Source organism: Terrapene carolina, unplaced genomic scaffold (assembly GCF_002925995.2).
Source record: "Terrapene carolina triunguis isolate 2854851 unplaced genomic scaffold, T_m_triunguis-2.0 Scaffold89, whole genome shotgun sequence".
NCBI lineage: Eukaryota > Metazoa > Chordata > Testudines > Emydidae > Terrapene > Terrapene triunguis.
The window spans coordinates 26,501,594-26,521,258 of NW_020664440.1; the positions used below are offsets into that span (position 1 = coordinate 26,501,594).

General features: G+C 38.5%; 1 protein-coding gene across 2 annotated transcripts in view; it reads right to left on the bottom strand.

Moving 5' to 3' along the window:
- CACNA1D (calcium voltage-gated channel subunit alpha1 D) overlaps positions 1 to 19,665 on the bottom strand; it is a 327,298-nt gene that overhangs the window by 77,148 nt on the left and 230,485 nt on the right. For both annotated transcript variants that reach the window (XM_026650299.2, XM_026650300.2), the window contains exons 27-29: positions 17,957 to 18,115; positions 14,175 to 14,285; positions 6,648 to 6,731 (exon numbers count right to left, since the gene is read on the bottom strand). In XM_026650299.2, coding sequence (XP_026506084.1) covers positions 6,648 to 6,731; positions 14,175 to 14,285; positions 17,957 to 18,115 — 354 coding nt within the window. The remainder of the gene's footprint in view (positions 1 to 6,647; positions 6,732 to 14,174; positions 14,286 to 17,956; positions 18,116 to 19,665) is intronic.

Below are 19,665 nucleotides of genomic sequence, written 5' to 3' on the forward strand. Positions count from 1 at the left end.
ATCAGCAGCTTTCTTTACCTTCCAAAAAAAAGATCAACTGAGAACAAACCTTTCCCTTAGACTTCCTGATCCAAATATTCACAACCTGCTAACAATCTAACGCCATGTTTTTCTTGTTGCATACAAAGAAGTAAATATATCTCTCAATTACTTCAGTTATTAACTCAATAATAACTCTTCTGACATCTCTCACCCTGCAGTGAAAGTAAAGTGGCAAATAAACCTTGTGACTTCGGAAATGCATATCTTTTAAGCTACACTATATCAAACTGCAAACAATGCAAAACTGATTACATCATGCATTTGAAGCAAACTGCAATTCTGTGATAAAATATTAAAATATATATATGTACATATATGATGTGAGACAGTGGATACAAGTAGACAGTGTAGATCAAATGCTTCCTGTTATAGAAGTGTATCAAAGGGCACTATGTTATGCCAGGATGTGATGCATTAATTTATTGATATGATGCAGCAGGAAAAATCTGAGATACAAATATATGGTGACAATAACATAGGTAAAAAAAGCATCCAACGTGTCAAAATATCTTTAAAAACATGAAGGGCACAATAATGTTTTTTAAGAGCATAAAGACAGTGATTCAAATGTGGCTGTTGGGTTTTTTTTCATAATATTAACGATGCCTATGGTGATCCTAATTCAAAAACCAATCAACTGCTTACATATATATTGTTCAGTAAATATTTGGAAGGATATATTTATGTAGGGAAATCTAATATGGGCATGGGAAGTAATTATTTTCCCTCTAAAACCCATGCATTTAGTACTATAATATTATATTTTAAATGTTGCATTTATATCGTACCTATTGAAATAAGTGTGAATTGACCAGATTACTAAATGACTGTCCCTTATTTAGTAATACTAACCAAGGCCCTGATCTTGGAAAGGGATCCATCCCTGTGGACCCTTACATTCACATGGTCAGAGTTACCTTATATTATGAGCCATCCTGATAAAGTAACTCAATTATCATAACTTAACACCTCCATGAAAATAACTCAGAAGATAACTAATATTTTAGGGGTAGTGTGTGGATTTATTATTGCAATGTGCTTTGATGTGCTTAGATGGAAAGCTCTATATAAAAGCACAGTTTTCTGAACTATTCTTAGACATAAAAAGATAAATTTGCAAACAAGGCTTAAGCTGAACCTGCAAAATATGCACAAACAGTAAATGCATTCACAAAACCAATATTCACATGAAAAACATGCGTGATTGCAAATGAATATATGTAAATACCTAGCTGTGCAAGTGACCCTTTAGAGCCAGATTCTGCCACTGTTAGTCATGCTGAGTAGTAGCTTAGGTACTTCACAGGCAATCTCATTTAGTTCAGTTAGACTACTCCTGTGAGTAACTGCTCCCCAGTGTCAGCAAATGGTTCACAATCTAGCCTCATAGTCTGCATGTGCAAACATGTTTTTTGAGTACAGTTACCCCTGCATCTGCATATGTAAAAACGAGTAAATTAAAAATAAAGGCCTGATTCTGATCTCACACTGGTGTAAATGAAGAGTAACTCTGGTGAAGTCAAAGGGTGAAATCCTGACCCTGTTGAAGTCAATGGAACTTTTGCCACCAGTGTAAAATCAGTGCAAGTGAACTACAACCCAAATGAGGACCTAAAGATCCCTTCTTTGTTTTGCTTGATTTGCAACCGTAAATTTAGACTGAAAATTATTTGTAAGTCAATATTATACAATTTATAGCCCTGGAATGCTAAAGTGGTATTTCTTTATGCCCATAGGACAGACTGGCCAAATTCTATTTCTATGGGGGATCTTCCTGGCTCATCCTACTGCCCTGGCCCACTGATGTCTGCAATGGTAGATTACAACATTTTACAAGTCTCACCTATGTTCATTTACAGACTCATAAATTCCAAGGCGAGCAGGGACCAATGTGATCATATAGTCTGACCTTCTGTATAATATAAGCCAAAGGACTTCCCCAAAATAATTCCAGGTGGAACTATTTTGGGGAAGTTCTATGGCCTGTGTTATAGAGGAGGTCAGACTAGAGTATCACAATGGTCCCTCCCTGTTGTCCTTAGAATCTATGAAACCATAAATAAACATAAGTAAGACTTGCAATATTTTAAAAGAGGTGAGTCAAATTTGAATGGTTTTACTGGGGAAGCGAGAACCAAGATTACTGTACTCTCACCTTAGGCCCTGTTTCAGCAAAGCACTTAAGATGTGCTTAACTTTAAGCATGAGATTAGTACCATTGGGACTAAATAAAAGAGATACAGTTGAGACCAGGAAAGCGAACCTTCCATATTTTTTTGACATTTTAGCAGCTCGTGAACAATCAAATGTTAATGGTGAAAAAGTAAAAAGCATGTGAATGTGAAACTCTTGTAGACAATCTACCAGTGTACAACACAATGTGAACATGCTTCTGAGTCACCGACTGATGGTCATCCAAACTGTTTCTCAAGTGACAAATGCAAAATGTAAAATAACCTTTCTGTAACCACAAGCTCCAAATGTGTCCTGTAATTACATTTCAGAAATATTTATCTTTGATTGTCTTGTGGTTAAGTTACATATGTTCAAATCCCAGACTGCAGCAATCACATTTCATGACTCACAGTCACTGTTCTCTGATTTTTTAATATATTTTTTTATTTAGAAGGAACAATTTAGATGACCAAGCAAGGTCTTGTGTGTCACTGGAAACTCCGGAAAACAAAATGTGAACAAAGAAATAAAAAATATTATATGGCTTTAGTAGTGCTTTTATTATTTAAATTGCTATACCATATATATATTTATTAATATATACTTGCCTCTAAAAATTTCTAAAAATAAAATGAACATGAAAACCAATTAGGTGGCAGAAAAGAAATATTGGCAGACGGTAGGGAGATTAAATGACAGATTAACTAAAAGAAACAACAACGGCAAACTGTGTATATATATTGGTCTGAGGTTATCTATATCATAAAATGCGTCAAGGAACACATGTGGTTCCTGGGCATGGCCTTGATCCTGCAGAGTGCTAAGCTCTCTTGTGAGGTTCTAAGCACCCTGAACTCACCCTGACTTGCATGGGAGTCGAGGGCATTCAATATCTGATATGACTACATAGCAAAATCCTCTCCTGGACACACTGTGAAAGAGAGGTTACAGGACCACAAGAGTCAATCTTCAGGCATCATATATATTATTATAAAACTTTGAAATAATCATATCTTATAAAATAACAAATTGAAAAGATGATGTATTTTACTAGATTTCATACTACCATCAGTATGACACTTAAATGAGAAGTCCAACCCACTCACTTGAACAAGTTGAGTCAGGTACAGATCTCACACTAATATAAATCTGAAATAATTCCATTGACCCTTGGAGTTATTCTGGATTACACTAATGTAAAATCAGAATGTAGCCCAGTTATTTTCACAGAATGAGGCAATTTCTATGTGGAAATATACAGAAATGTTCAGCTGTTGGTCTGAACATCCCTAGGCGTTGGTGAGACTTCTAAGACCTTGCTGACACTGAGATTTAATCCACTAGTGTAGCTGCACCAGTGCAAACCTTTATGTAGATATGATTTACACTGCTGCAAAACAGTTTGCACTGGTGCAGTTTACAACTGTTTTTAACTACACTGGTGTAAATAGTGCAGGTGCAGCTACAATGGTGCCTGAAATCTCAAAGACAATGCCTTAATAACATCCTTGCGGTGCTACAAATATCCCAATATCAATCCATTTTCTATCACTGTTAGAAAAAAAAGTAGTGTTGTACATAACATGTTTGAGGATGCCATTGAAAAATGTTAATAAAGTGATTTTGAAAATATAAGTTTCTAATTTTAAAAGTTTTGATCAGTTATATGGAGACGAACAAAGTAGGAATACTCACTAGATCACAAACAGTAGCCATATAAAAGCCGAGTATTTTTATAGAGAGTCTACAGTAACTAATATTTCATGTTGGAAATGGGAAATCAAACCTAGAAACCAACTACAACATATCCACACTTTCACAAACAAATTAAGCACACTAAATGTGATACAGAGTAAAAACAGAGATGAAAAAAAGAGTCTGTTGTGCAGTAGTAGAAGACATCAACAATGAGACTTTTCTATAGTGAGAAGGCATGAAAGGCTCAGAAATGAAAGTGCTAACACTTTAAATCTAAACACAAAATACAGCGCATGCACTGAACTAGAGCTCTCCAGTTTTATCTCCAGACAATTTTCAAGCCAAATACGTGAATTAGTACAAAGTCATAGAATTTATCACAGATGAAAACTTAGCAGTAATCAGTTATACTTACAAATAATGCTGTCAGATAAACCACTGTCAACACAGTGTTAACCGCAGACTATCATAATTATATCTCGTATACTATTTTCACTACCCCTTCATATGTGAATATGTTTTGTAGCTTTGAGGGAAAGCAATTTTAGGTGGCCACGTTTCTGTATGTCCCAAAAGTCATACTTCCCCATACAAAACAACATTTGTGTACTCAAGCTGGATAATAAATAACTACTTGAGCTGAACTTGGAAGTCCAAGTTTGGGGCATCAAAAAACTTGGGCCTCGAAAAACCATGACAGGCAATTTTGGGCACACAAATGTAGAGGCCACTTTTGAAAATCTGGCCAATGAAGTGCAATTCTCTTTAAGAAGTGTCTCTGTAAAAATGGAATAATGGGGGTTCCATGTTCACTGTCGCATATGACCATCCAGCTCAAATTTACTCAGTCCACTAGTAAAAACATTTCTTTCCCTTAACTACCAGCTGTGCAAACTCTGCATGAAATCTGAAAGTCAAACTGTGTTCTTTCTGGCTTCTGCATCATCACCATTGTTCTCAAACCCCCCTGTGTAGTAGTAGCCAGGGTAATGAGCAGCTTGTATAATGTATATAATTCAAAATATTCTACACTTGTCAAAACCAAAAAAGAACGGAATTTTATTAACTTAAAATTATTTTGATCATGTTTATTCTCTTATTTGTTAATTTTCAAAAATTTCTAATCCACATAGGAATTTCAAGTTCTTAGTACAAATTAGCAGATACCTACTGTGTGCTGGTTTAGACATTTTAAAAATTATATTATAACCTGATAAAGCAGCATATTTGTTTCCATATCAGGTTTCAACACATGTATACATTTTATTAAATGTGTATTACAGTGCTTACCAAATAGGCTAGAACCAAAGAAGCTTAAAACTTTGCATATTATTGTCTCTCAACTATAACTATTCTGACTGATTTAGGCCCAACCCCATCACTCTTCTCCCTTCCCTTCTTCATGTCCCTTGAGGCACTAGGAAGGAAGAGATACTATGCTCCCCAACATGACTTTGACCAGCCCCTAAACAGGCTGTGTATGTAGGGGAAGCTACTCGTGTCCTCCCCTCCCCTTGCACCTCCCCTCAAGAGCTGGCTAGAAGCTGGGCCATAGTTTGTTATTTATTCCTTCTCATAGTTTATCTTGCTTGGTGTAATGCCAGTAAGTGTGATAGAAACTAAACAGAAAGCATCTACTTTCTATATCTGCTACCCTGCATGGCCTTGGGAAGAGCTCTCTCCCTTGCCCAAATAGTCTCATCCAGAATGTTTGTCAAGAGGCTGTGGCCCAAAATTTTGGCCAATCTAAGATGGGTTTATGGAATTCACAAACTTTTCAAACTGCATTGAAACTCCAGAACAATTTCCTGGAGGAAGGAAAGAGGAAAAGCAGTAAGTGCTATGCTCTTTCTCAGCAACTGAGAGCACCCTAATTCCACCAGCCTGGGAGACATGAATTCCTAGATCATTCTCAAACCCTAGGACTCCCACCTGAAAGTACATGGCTTATTAAACCACTGAGCCTTGAAGATCACTATTAGATGCCTGACAGATTAGGTCAAATTACTCACAAAAAATTACTGGGCTTCAAATTGAAATGGGTGTTAGCAAAGATCTGTTTTTTCCTTATTTAAAAAAATTAAATGATTTAAAATATATTCAGTATATATGTAGAAAGGAAAATTAATACTCATTGTTTTAATATTTTATGTCTGTGAGTGCATATATATGTGTATCTATCTATCTATAGTTATAGCTATATCTGTATCTGTATCAATACTTTAGTCTTTTACTCCAGAATGTAAAATATGGATTTATGGGGCAAAGTTTACATTTTCTGTATTGATGACAGCAATTACTTTTTAGTGCATGAACAGTTGTTACTTACATTAACTTCTGTTATAGCAATATCAACGACGCTACCAACAACAATTAAGGCATCAAAAGTGTTCCATGCATCAGTGAAATAGTGCTGTTAGGACAAGCATTCAGCAGAAAGAGAGCAAGAGAAAAACACAAACAGAAAAAGAGAAGAAAAGGACAGTGTTATAACACAAAAACATTCTAAACTTCTCTGATGTACCAACATACAATCTTTCTGTTTGAGATAATCGGAAGTGAAAAAGGCTATTTATTTCCCATATCAACATAACTGAGCTATGACTGGCCTGTTTCTAAATGCAAAGTTTAGAAATGTTGGATCAAAATCTGTGACTTGTCCAGATGATGGAAATAGTGGGGAGACAGAGAAAGAAGTGGGGACTGTGGGAATTAAGCTGAGGTATACTCACATCGGCTTCACTGAGAACGACGTCTACTATGCTGCCAATAACGATGAGGGAGTCAAACGCATTCCAGGCATCACTAAAATAGCCCTGAACAGAGCAGGCAGGGTGCAAATGTTTGTGATTACACATGAAATGTCAAATATTTGCATACTTCTGTTTAGTTTTGCATAAACAGAAATTACTTAAAACAAAACCTGTGATCTAATGAGAAAACAAAACAAACAATATTGCCTACTGAAGGAAAAGTATATTTCTATATGTATATACACACACATATAAGTATATATAGCAAATAAATATATACATGTGTATATATACACACATACATACACACACACATCTTATAAGCACCGACGTGGCAAATAGGAATTATATCGAACTCTGTTCATTAGACTGTCAGCAGTGTTGTAACAATTGTTACTTACACATCCTGACAGGTGCTAACAAAATAACTTTGATGTTGGTAATATAGGTCCATCCATGTTGGGACCTCCTTTGTGGTGTGACTTCCTGAAAGTCTGTGACAAGGGTCAGATGCTTCCCTTAACTACACATCCTCAATTCCCATTCAGATAAATGAGTTTGTGCATGAAGATCAGAGGGTAGAATTTGGTCCTATATAGGTAAATTAATCATTTAGTGCAAAGAGTTAGGGCTTAGTAACTCAGATGTCTACATAGCAGCTGGGAGGTATGATTCCTAGCTTGGATAGACATACACATGCTAGCTCTTTTTGAGCTACCATGCTAAAAATAGCAATATGGCTGTGGTGGAATAGGTGGCAGCTCAGGCTAGATGCCCGAGCACAATCCTGGCTGACCTCCTGGGTACGTACTCGGCAGCCAGCCCAAGTCACTTCCCATGCCACTGCCCATACCAGTTAGCACACTAACTCGAGCAGAACCAAACTTCTCAGCTGCTCTGTAGCTCTACCCAAAATGTGTTAGCATTTAGGGCCTGATCCTGCACTACTGAAATCAATGAGTTTGTTTTTGATTTCAATAGGAACAGAAACAGATCCTTAACGATGCAGCTCCAGCTACTACACTGCAAAAAATTTATGTAAATCACTTAATTCTGTTTCCTCAGACCTCTTCTGACTTTAAATATATCCCATTAATATAGCCTATATATATTACTGATGCACCAAATGGTCATAAAATAGTAGGAATGACTTAGGGACCAATTCATCGCTGCCCTATGGGTCCCTCACACCAGGTTGGCTGGCACAAAGAAGGATTTTAACAGAAATGTTGAGGTATTTCTCTTGGTTAAACTGGGATTAAATCAAGACACTGATAACAAATCCAGATGTCGAATATGACTCTACAGAAAATATAGATGTATAGGTTTTCTCTTATAATTATATTTGGGTCTTATCTGGTCACTGAAGAAATCCAGATGCTCTACTGCAATTTCCTCAGATTTCAATATAATGAAACCTATGGGATGACCATATGTGGTCATTTTTCTCATACAAACACTGTTTTGCCAGCTAATCTCTGCGAATGAATCTAGAGTGGACAACAACATACACTTTGGCAGAAATCTTAAAGCAATCTGGATCTCCTACTGATGTCAATAGACTAGAATCCTGGGTCAATTAAAATATTAGGAAAACATCTACTTTGCTTTCATAGTAATAGTGCATTTTTTAAAAAGCATTAGCTTTTTGGTTTTAGTGCAATTTTTAAAAAATAAATGTACCAAACTAGATAAACAATCAAGAGTGCTAACCTAAAATTAATGTCTATACACCTTTCTTATTAGCACACCATTTACTGTAAAGAATTTTTTAAAAAAATCAATAGATTTAAGTTGCTGTCCTAACACAATAAGAGGTATTTCTTTAATTGCAGACCTAAGCAAAATGAGATATATATAATTATATTTATAATTTTGCTAATTTGTTTCTCAAGATTTGGCACCTCCTGAAGTTTAGATATTTTTGACAAGCTTCTATGGTTGAAAATTTTTCACTCTGAAACGTGAAAATGGAAATGATGTGGAAATTCGCTCTTGAGAATTTTGAACGAGCTCCCCGGGAAGGAGACAGCTCTGAACAATGGTCTAGGCAGGGCAAGGAGCACAGGGCTGGGAGTCACAAGAGGCTGAGTTCTATTTCCATCTCTGCTATTGTCTGGCATAACAATGATCTACACTTATACCACACTTTCCAAATATTATTTGTAACTATCAACCATCCAAGGAAGAACGTAAGTATCACTGCTATTCCATATTGCAAGTGGGGGAAGGGCGTCAGTCTGGTCACCACTCATGTCCCTTTGTGTTGCATTAACTAGCTATCTGTAGTTGGCCATCAATTCCAACACAGGATAATTGGTGTATTTAGCATCCCAACCAACCACATCTAGATCTCAAACCTATGTTCCCTCTTGCCCCACTCCTTTCCATGAACAAATCATTCCTATTGTTTCTGTTAGATATCATGGGACACCACCTCGACAATACTGAGTAATGTCTACACTAGCACTTCTGTCGGCAAAACTTTTGCCACTCAAGGGTGTGAAAAAACGCCCCCCTTAGAGACATTAATTTTGCTGGCATAAGTGCTTTTGTGCACAGCGCTATGTCAGCGGGAGTCCCACTGACATAGCTACTGCTGCTCGTTAAGCTGGTTTTATTACGTGGATAGGAGAGCTCTCTCCCATCGACATAATGCGGCTACACGAGCGCTCTTACAGCAGCACAGCTGTATCGGTACTGCTGTAATCTTGTAAGTGTAGACATGGCCAGGGAAGCTGCTCTAGCAATATTATTTCATCCTTTTGTTTTCCTAATTTCTTCTATTTATTTTTTAAATAAATATCTTCACTGATTTTAAAACAACGATGCAAAATTATATATAAAAAGAACAAACTAGAGATAAGCAACAGTCAGATGTTCTACAAAATCAAAATCCTGATGCGCTATGCCATCTGTCCCTACTACATCTCCCTAAAGTGTAGGACATAAGCGGTGTATAAACTGTGTGTTGGTCTCTGTAGAAGGGTAAATTTCACTATAGAAAATATTATTTTACTAGACATTGCTACAATGTAAGCCACATAAATAACACATTCACATTTTGATTCCATATTGCTAAAATACCTTAAGACACGCTTATTGTATCAAATCTTTTCCATCAGTATAGACAAATATTGTTCAAAGTAATATGTAAAGCAAAAGCAAACAAAAAACTAAAAGATAAAGATGATTTTGGAGAAGGGAAAAATGTATAAATGGACAAGTCACAGCAAATAAACATTAAGACACAAATTAGTAGTTTTCACCACTGCAATCACTCAGGATCAATTCACTTACTAGCCATCTTTCCTTTTTTCTTACAAAAATCTGATGTAAAACAGCATGAAAAATCATTACAAATTCAAGTAATGGTTGGCTTTCATGAAACTGTGTAAACAGTATTTACTGATGTATTACTTTAGATTTCACAGAAATATTTTCTTTTGTAAAGTGCTAGGCACACTAGACAAACTGAGTTTGGCACTTGTGAAGAATAACTTGGTTTAATCAAGTCTTCCCTTTTAACTGACATTGCAAACTTTTATTCAGCAAATGCTGCAAAGTAAAAACAACTCCTGGGGAGTACCTAGGTTACAGAATTAAATACATTTTGATCTATTATCTAAATATTTTGGTAGTCACAATGCACAACTGAAAACTTAGGGCCCAATTCTGCCAGCTACTGAGCGCCCTCAGGGTACGTCTACACTCCAGTTAAAAGCCCATGGCTGGCCCGTGCCAGCTGACTCAGGTTTGAGCTAAGGGGCTGTTTAATTGTGGTGTAGATGTTTGGGCTCAGGCTGGAGCCCAGGCTCTAGGACCCTGCAAGGGGGGAGGGCCCCAGAGCTTGGGCTACAGCCTGAGCCTGAACATCTACACCGCAGTTAAATAGACCCTTAGCCTGAGCCCCGTGAGCCCAAGTCGGCTGGCACGGATCAGCCGCAGATGTCTAATTGCAGTGTAGACATAGCCTCAATTCCCAAATCAGTCAATGAAAGTGTAGGGCACTCAGCTCCTTGTTGCCAGATCAAGCCCTTAATATCTGGCACTCACTGAAGGTTTTCTATAGTTCAGAATTGAAAGGCAGTCTGCAGTATCTTGATTTGACATGCCACAATATTGTACCCAGAATATCAGTGTATTTTAATCGCCATTAGGTTTGAATGGGCCTTAGAACAGGTGACCATATCTTTTACAGTACTTGACTCAAAGTGCTGAAGGGACACTGTCAAATAGTTTAGGCACAACATTTTATTTATTTATTTATTTATTTATGTGGATTTATATATAGTACAGTAATGGAGTGTCTAGCTGATGCCCCTGAGAGCTTTTAAAGAAGTACTAAGGCATGGGTCCTCAAAGGTATTTAAGGACCTTTGACTCTCACTGAACTCAATGGGAGTTAGTTGCCTAAATAACTTTGAGAATCTGGGGCTAAATAAATAAACAAACCGTTCTGTCAATTCCCCCAGATCAAGTCAAATAACCCAGTGACAACATAAACATAACAGAAATCAACCTCCACACAGCAACAACCCCAAACCAAAATGTAGGTTTGCTTTAAAATTTGCATTTATAGACCCAAATATTAATAAAGATGATGTTACCAGTTTAAAAAAATGTCTTTTTTATATTTAGGTTTATAAATGGCATTGACCCATTTCCTAGCCCTGTCATCTCATTTACAGCAATTAAAAACACAGCCAATAATATACTGCTGTATAAGTAGCTTTAAAAAGGACACTTCACAATAAAAAGCAAAGGTAAAATCTCCAACTGATAACAAAAGCCCCTTAAAGATATTTAATGCCTTTGCCCCCTAAGATCCTTGCTTACTAATCAACCTCAGGCAAAACTCTGACTAAACTCATGGTCCTTTCACCTTGCCCTGCTGGTCAACATATTAGGGCTCTGCTGGACCAGTGGGGGAACTGAATTCTGGAAATAAGGACCCTCTCCAGAAAATACCTTCCCTCCATCCAGGGGATGATTTCAGAAACATTCTGGGGAAGGAAAAGTTTGCTTTCCTAATGACCATATACAAAGTCTGGAGAAGTAGGGTGGTGGCAAAAAGTGGAAGACATAATGGAGTATATAGACCCTATGAAAGGTCGGGGGTGGGGAGCAACTGCATCCCTTACCCTATAGCAAATGATGCCCCTGCCTCCAGCCCCTGGATAGTCAAACATATAGACCCATGGTGATAATGTACCATCAAGAGCTCTTCATTTGGGGAGAGGCAGAGTATAACATAGTTAGAACCCAAACAGCACAGGTCAGTATCAACATCTTGAATAGCATCCAGAGGTGAACAGGTAGTTCATGCACTCTACAGAGCACTAGGGTGACCAGATGTCCTGATTTTATAGGGACAGTCCCAATTTTGGAGACTTTTTCTTATATAGGCACCTTTTACCTCCCACCCCCGTCCCGATTTTTTACATTTGCTCTGGTCACCCTACCGAGCACTGATGTGATGTAATGTACTGCCACCATAGGGCCACTGCATTTTGCCCTAGTTGAAACTTCTGACCTGTCTTCAGGGATAGTCCTACGTAGAGCCTTTTATAGTAATCTCAGTCTTGATATCACAAAAGCACGGGAAAGACTCCATCTTCATGCTAAGCACAGATGGTATAAGGCACTTTGGACTATTAAAACTAGTTGAGACTTCAGTAGCCAATCAGCATACAGAACAGAGCCAGGACACAGAATCAGCGTAATGATGGCACTGCAGCCTAAACATCTTCACTATCTCTCTTGTGGCCTCAGATAATATTAATTTTAATGTGGTGAAGCAGCTAGTATTTGAATAAGACTAGGGACATAATTAAAATAAATAAATACATATACATATTGAACAGGAACATTTAAAGCAGAACCCTGTAGAATCTTGCAAGAGAAAGCCCTGCGGGTGTGTAGATGAGCAGTTATCCAAAACCTCACACTTTGGGTCTGAATACCAGGTCTTGGTTACACAAGAAAAAGTCAGGAGCCTAATGAGCCATAATCAGACTAGGGATGGTTTTAGCTTCATTACCTTGAACTGAAAATAAGAAAAACATTCCCCAGCAGGAAATGGAACATGAAACATACCAGACCCAGTTGAGGTAGGTCAGTAAAACTAGACTGGCCAGTTTCACTTTCCGTTTATAGCCAATGGGCCAAATTCTGCTCTTATTTATGCTGATGTAAACTGATCAGAGTAAATACCGATTTCATTGTAACTGACAGCAAAATGTAGTCTAATTTCTTTTTCTGGTTCCCATTCACTATCACAGGTGGACTGTGAGAAGTGAACAAACAACATAGATGATGACAATCAAATTAGATTGTTACCATTTCTTTCCGTTTTAATCATTTAAGGTGTTATTAGAATCAGTGGGAATTAATTTTTAAGAACTTATGGGCCAACATTTTCAAAAGCGATAACTAGAATTTTGGATGCCTAAAATTTTGGGTGCTCAGCTTGAGGCACTGGGCCTGATATTCAGAGGCTAACATCAAATGAAGTAAATGGAAATTTTTCAAAATGTTTGAAAACCAGGCCCAAAATGTCTCAAGTGGGGCATCCAAAAAATTGAAGCATCCAAAATTAGGTCCCAGACTATCACAGAGATGCCTGAAGGTAGACCTCTGCTTCCACACAGAGCCCTACTAAAGTCAAGGATGCTCCATGTAGGCTCAGGGTACATCTGCATGCATCTCCTTGGAGGGTCAGGCAGGGGTGCTGGAACAATTTGTATAGTGTCGGTCCTGAGAGCCATTGAACCAAACTCTAAACCCTGTGTATGATGGAAACCCTTCAAGTCGGGGGGGGAGGGGGTGAAGGGGGAGAGGGCAGCACTCCCAGCAGCATGAATTTCAGCACCTATGGGTTCAGGACCTTAATGACTCCTTTCAAAAATCTGGCCATAATGTTTAGTTTGACAGTGTCCCTTTAAGGCAAGGAAACTAAAATGTCTACTCCAGACCCAATCTCCAAACACTTTGACATCTGAGTAACCCCAGTAAAACTAAAGGAGTACTTGTGTGCATATTTGCAGAATCACACCCTATATCTGCATTTTATACAAAAAAATAAAATCATATGGAGTTCTTTATAGTCAATTGGATTTTAATTTTTTAAGCTTATCAGTGTTTTTTAAACAATCGCTTACATAATTTAGTACCTGTGTACATTATGTTTGGTAATGCTTGCAACAGGAAATTATTTGTCTGGGTTAGATAGCAACCTTTTCGTGACTTCAAAAATATTCCAGATCTCATCAATTACTCAGTAATATTTTTTTCACTGATATCTACATCTCATTTCCTGTAGATGCATATATACACACACACACTATCAGATTAACATTTCTATGAAAATTTAACAGATATTTTACGATGAAAAATATGTAGGTTCTTCTCTTATTTGAATAATATATAACTAGTGGGAAATTCATGTTATACTTATATAACTGATCTAGTGATAACCTACCAAAATCCTGTCTAATCACTTACCTTGGGTTTGAATGCAATGAGTTTCAAAACCATCTCAACAGTGAACACGCCTGTGAAAACCATATTCAGAATGTCCATTGCATCATTAAACAGCTTAGACTGTCCGTAGTGCTGTGAATTAAAAATATGACACTTTTTTTAAAATAAAGAATTAAAGAATATTAATTGAAAGTAGGCTGACATAAACGAACAGTTCGCAATAATAAAGCCCAGTAAACTGTAGGCCCATTACTAGCTCTGAAAAAGATTGTTCGGTGCATGAATGGACCTCAGATACAAGAATAAATTAATGACTCCTGTTTAAAAATGGATTCATCTCAGATTGGTTCTGGTTCAGGTACTGGATGGAACAGATTGCTCACCCCTCTGTGTATATGGAGCAGGTCCTGCGGGATGGTGTTTAACTCAGGCATAATCTCTCAAATACTCCTCTTGGGACAATACAGCTCCATACTGCCTCCTACTTTGAGTTTTTTAGTGGTTAGTTATTACTAGAGTTCTTGTGCCCCTGGTGTTTAAAATAGCTAAGTTCACATGTTTATAACAAGCAGTTTTTAGGTTGAAATGTTCTTATTGATATGACAGGCATTATAAATATAGATATTTTACAAACCTTAAAAGACTGTTCCAGCCATAACCTAGGCCAAGCATATCAACAACTGGAATAATACAATTAATTTTAGATGCCAAATATTAAAAAAGGGACCTGACAGTCAACAACAGTATATAAGAAAGTACTAATCCTATGTTCCAGCTAAAGCCACAGAGAAAGAGGAACTGACGTACACACAGAGGTGGGACAGAGTAGTTCTTGAATTATGTGCATTAATCACTTAACTGAAATTAAGGCAAAAATAAATTTGAATAACCTTCTCCTGAAGCCATGATCCAAAGGACAAGAAATATGGATTCAGATAGAAAACTGTGCTTTAAAATGATCAATATAGTAAATACTATATAACTGTATAAACAACAGTAATTTCCCAGGCTGTATATGATTAAGTTTAAGGATTTATTACACAACTTTGTGTCACACCTTTTAGACCAGGGGTTCTCAAACTGGGGGTTGGGACCCTCAGGGGGTCGCGAGGTTATTACATGGGGGATCGCGAGCTGTCAGCCTCCACCCCAAACCCCGCTTTGCCAGCATTTATAATGGTGTTAAATATATTAAAAAGTGTTTTAAATTTATAAGGGGGGTCTCACTCAGAGGCTTGCTGTGTGAAAGAGGTCACCAGTACAAAAGTTTGAGAACCACTGTTTTAGACACCTATTTAGAATGGCCTGACATATTTTATTCAGACTATAATGCATTACTGTATAGTGACTGTAATCTTAACGGGGCACTGCCAGCATAAATGGAGATCACTGACTGAGTGAAATACAAAAAGGACGCAAAGAACATAAACAGTGGCATGTAAACTGGATTTTAACAATTCTTTCTCTTTTGAAAATCTGTTGCATTGGAAGCAGAGAAGAGAGGCGACAGGTGAAAAAGAGACGATGTATATAGAGAGAATAGTAAGAAAGACAGGAAAAAACAGAAGACGAGATAAAGACAAAATGAAAAAGAGGGAGAATATTATCTATTCTACCAGTAAGAGCTCATATTTATAGTTACATAATGGAGGCACAGCCTAAGGAAGGGTTGAATGATGCATCAGAAGCACAGGAGCAGTAGCGATGGGCTGAATCCAGGTACAGGAAGAAAAGTGAAAGATAAAGTAAAAATGAAAGGGCAAAAAATGTTTCCTGACTACATCAATTTTTCAATTATGTTCATGGATGAGATGCCCAGACACACCCTCCTTCTGACATTTCAGATTCTAAAACACCTCCAATTTAGATTTTACCCTTGATATCTTCTCTTCCCCTATGTCATTCTGAATCAATGGTGGTCACAGTCTATAGCTCTTCTCCATGCCCCACAGAGCACTGGGGGATTAGTGGCTTTCATATATACACTTCAGTAGGCTCTCGTTACAAATACATCTATTAATGGGTCAAGAGTGCCTGCATTTCCAAAGATGTTGCTTGTGACACAAAAGACATATTTTTCTTAAACATTTGGAGAGAGATTGTCAGAAAAAAATCAACACAAGAAACAGAAAGAATGGCATAGCACATGCATGAAAACAGCAGAGAACAAACGCAAGTAACTAAGAGGAGCTGAAGTAATACCAGCATGTGTTAGGCAAAAGAACAGAAACATGATAACGTGTTTAGCTGGCTGAGGGAAACGTGTCCATATAAACAGGCTTCTTTGTTCTTTCTAGATAATCTTCTGCATGGACAATCTTGGGAATGAACAAATGTACCCTAAGTGAAATTACGCTGAGGTGCAAATTAGCACACCTAAAGCCCTAAATGAGCACAAGTTACCACACAGAGGACTTGAGTTTCAACAGGGCACTCTCAAGTGCAGATCAGATATTCACCATCTAAATGGCAAGATTACTTCAGGCATTAAAAGCACCTATAGGAAGATATATTACCACCATGACTACTACCACATATCTTCTCAACATGTGGACCCCGGGGTCCAATACTGCTGTCCCTGTGTTAAATGTTTGTTTTGCCTCGGAGAGGATACAGGATCTGGCATTTAGGTATTTTGGATTCAGCTGCTGTGCTGATTGCTTAAACTACGCTAACTGATGAGTTTGTGATCCACAGCAGCCTAACAATGTTTTGAATTGCTACTATTTCTGCTTTATGAATAATAAATTAAGTCTCACAGGAGTCAGCAACATGTCCGTGGTAAAAATTTTGAGGTCCATGGTAATTTTTCCCCAGGGAAGTAAGTATGCATTATTCTCCCCCATTGTATAGAAGGAGGAATTTTGGTACAGCAAGATGAACTTTGATACAGTGATGTATATAAAAAAGAAACTAGACCTCCAGACTCCCCTACCAATCCTGTGCTTTAACTGCTTACTGTGCTTCTTCTCTCTTACCTACTGTTGTTTAACCAGTTATTTGAGACCTTTCTCTCCTACAGGTAGAAGGCAGTAATTTGTATCAATAGTGGAATGGTGGCAAACAAGTGTAACACAAAACAAAACATATGTCCTGCAAATTTCAGGGCAGTGCTATATTCTTATCCTTACCCTGGCTAAAATGGGACACAGAATAACATATCACTGTGTCCAAGATTGTATGGTGTTAGGGAGAGTTATTTAAGAGGGTTTTTTTTTTGTAAGGCTTCACTGCTTATTTTCACTCTATCCTCCCCTGAAAATGATGGCAATAGGGCCTCATTTTCAAACATTTAGATGTGCAAGTGCATGCACAAAAATACAGATGCAATTGTGCACCTAATGTATACCTATCTTTGTGTAGGAGTAAAGGGTGCCATGGGAAAGGGCAGGGAGACTCTTTTTTCCCTCTCTATATCCCTGCCTGGGGCTGATGTGTGCAAAGGGGCACCAGGGTGGGGATCTCTACTCTCCAGAACTCTTATTACTTGGGAGGCCAGTTACCTCAGTGCTTCTGAAGAGGCTGGCAGGAGTGAACCTGAGGGAGGAGGAAGGGGGAAGGAAAGCTAGAATATATTGTTTCTCTCAGGCCCATCACTATCTCTTACTGGAAAGACCTTTATGAACATCAGCAAGGCAGCAGGACACACTACAGAAAGCTGCTTTATCTTGACATGGAATTTTTAAAAATGTGTCACTTTATAAAAAAAATGACAGGTTGACAGTGTCCTTTTAAGTCCTATTAAGCACCATCAGATCATCAAAGGCTTTATACAGTAAATTGGCAGCTTGTTTTGTTCCTACCTGCATGGCCAAGCAAAGCGTGTTCAGCATGATGAGGACAAACATGATGTACTCAAATCCAGTGGAGTTCACCATATACCAGAACTTGTATTGGTAAGGATTTTTTGGAATGTATCTACGCAGAGGGCGTGCCTTCAAGGCATATTCCACACACTGACGCTATAAAAGCAGAAACACCAAAAGTTTCAGTTTAGGCTTCAAAATGAGAAGTTATGAAAATCTTGCACTTCATGTATGATTACTTCTGTTATAAATACATGCATTGTATTTAGCAACTGAATATGACTTACCGTGAGTGCAAACAGTTATAAAATACATAGAAGCCTAAGGAACAGGCAGTGTATATATTTTTTATGGAATGTTTACTAGTAAGCACATTAATCTGGCAGTTTAGCAGGCCCTGTTGCTTCTTTAAATTTGGGGTTAGTAATATACACCACTTTGCTCAGTTGTATAAGAAAAAACATAAAATAATCCTAAGGAAAATCCTAAAATATTCAGCATTTATTTAGTGATTTGCATCTTCAGAGTGCTAAACAAACATTAATTAATACTAATGAAAGTTTCCTATTTAATCTTAATTAATAATAATAAATATGATTATTCTGGTTATAATCTAGGCCTTGTCTACACTGGGTTTTCAGCCACCCATGCAGCTGCACCAATGTCAAACCCACAGTGTAATTAGCAACAGTGCAGTTTTGAAACCTGGGTAAAGTTGCACTAGTAAATTCATGGTGCACAAGTGTAAACCGCCCTTGAAATTGTGCCAAACCAAGCACGTGCTTGGTTTGCTGGTGCCTAGAGCTGGTCCTGAGTGCTGCTACAATGGGGTCTGAAATCTAAGGGCTTGGCTACACTTGCAAGTTAGAGCGCATTAAATCAGCCCTGGGCGCCCTAACTCCTGAGGTGTCCACACTGGCAAGCCACTTAGACCGCCTTGGACTCTGCAGCTGGAGTGCTCTTGGTAATCCACCTCCATGAGAAGCATAGAGCTTGCTGCGCCCCGGCTGGAGCGCCGGGGTGTCAGTGTGGACGACGTGTTGCATTATTGCGCTGTGATTGGCCTCCGGAAACATCCCATAATCCCTTGAAGTCAAGTGGCCACTCTGGTCATTGTTTTGAACTCGGCTGCAGGTATGCGGATATCCCCTTTCAAAGCTCCGTTTCTCACAGTGGCATGCAGGGCCGGCTCCAGCATTTCTGCCGCCCCAAACAAAACAAAAAGAAAAAAGCCGCGATCGCGATCGGCGGCAGCAATTGGGGAAAAAAAAAAAAAGCCCCGATCGGCGGCGGCAGTTCAGCGGCAGGTCCTTTGATCCTAGAGGGAGTGAGGGACCTGCCGCCCCCGAATTGCTGCAGGTGCCGCCCCTCTCCCTTGGCCGCCCCAAGCACGTGCTTGTTAAACTGGTGCCTGGAGCCGGCCCTGGTGGCATGCTTATCTGCTCCGGGCCATAAAGCAAACCATTACTGTGGAATGCTGCTGCTGCCAAAGTAGCTGTGTCTCTGTGTGTGTGTGTGTGCGTGAAAGAGAGACGTGGAGTGGGGTGGGGGCTGATGTCAGGGTTTCCCCCTGCCGCTGTCTGAACTTACAAGACAGCATGCTGACACACTCTTTGCCCCCCAAAACACACTGTCTCTCCCCCTACATACAGGGCCGGCTCCAGGGTTTTGGCCGCCCCAAGCAGTCAAAAAAAAAAAAAAAGCCG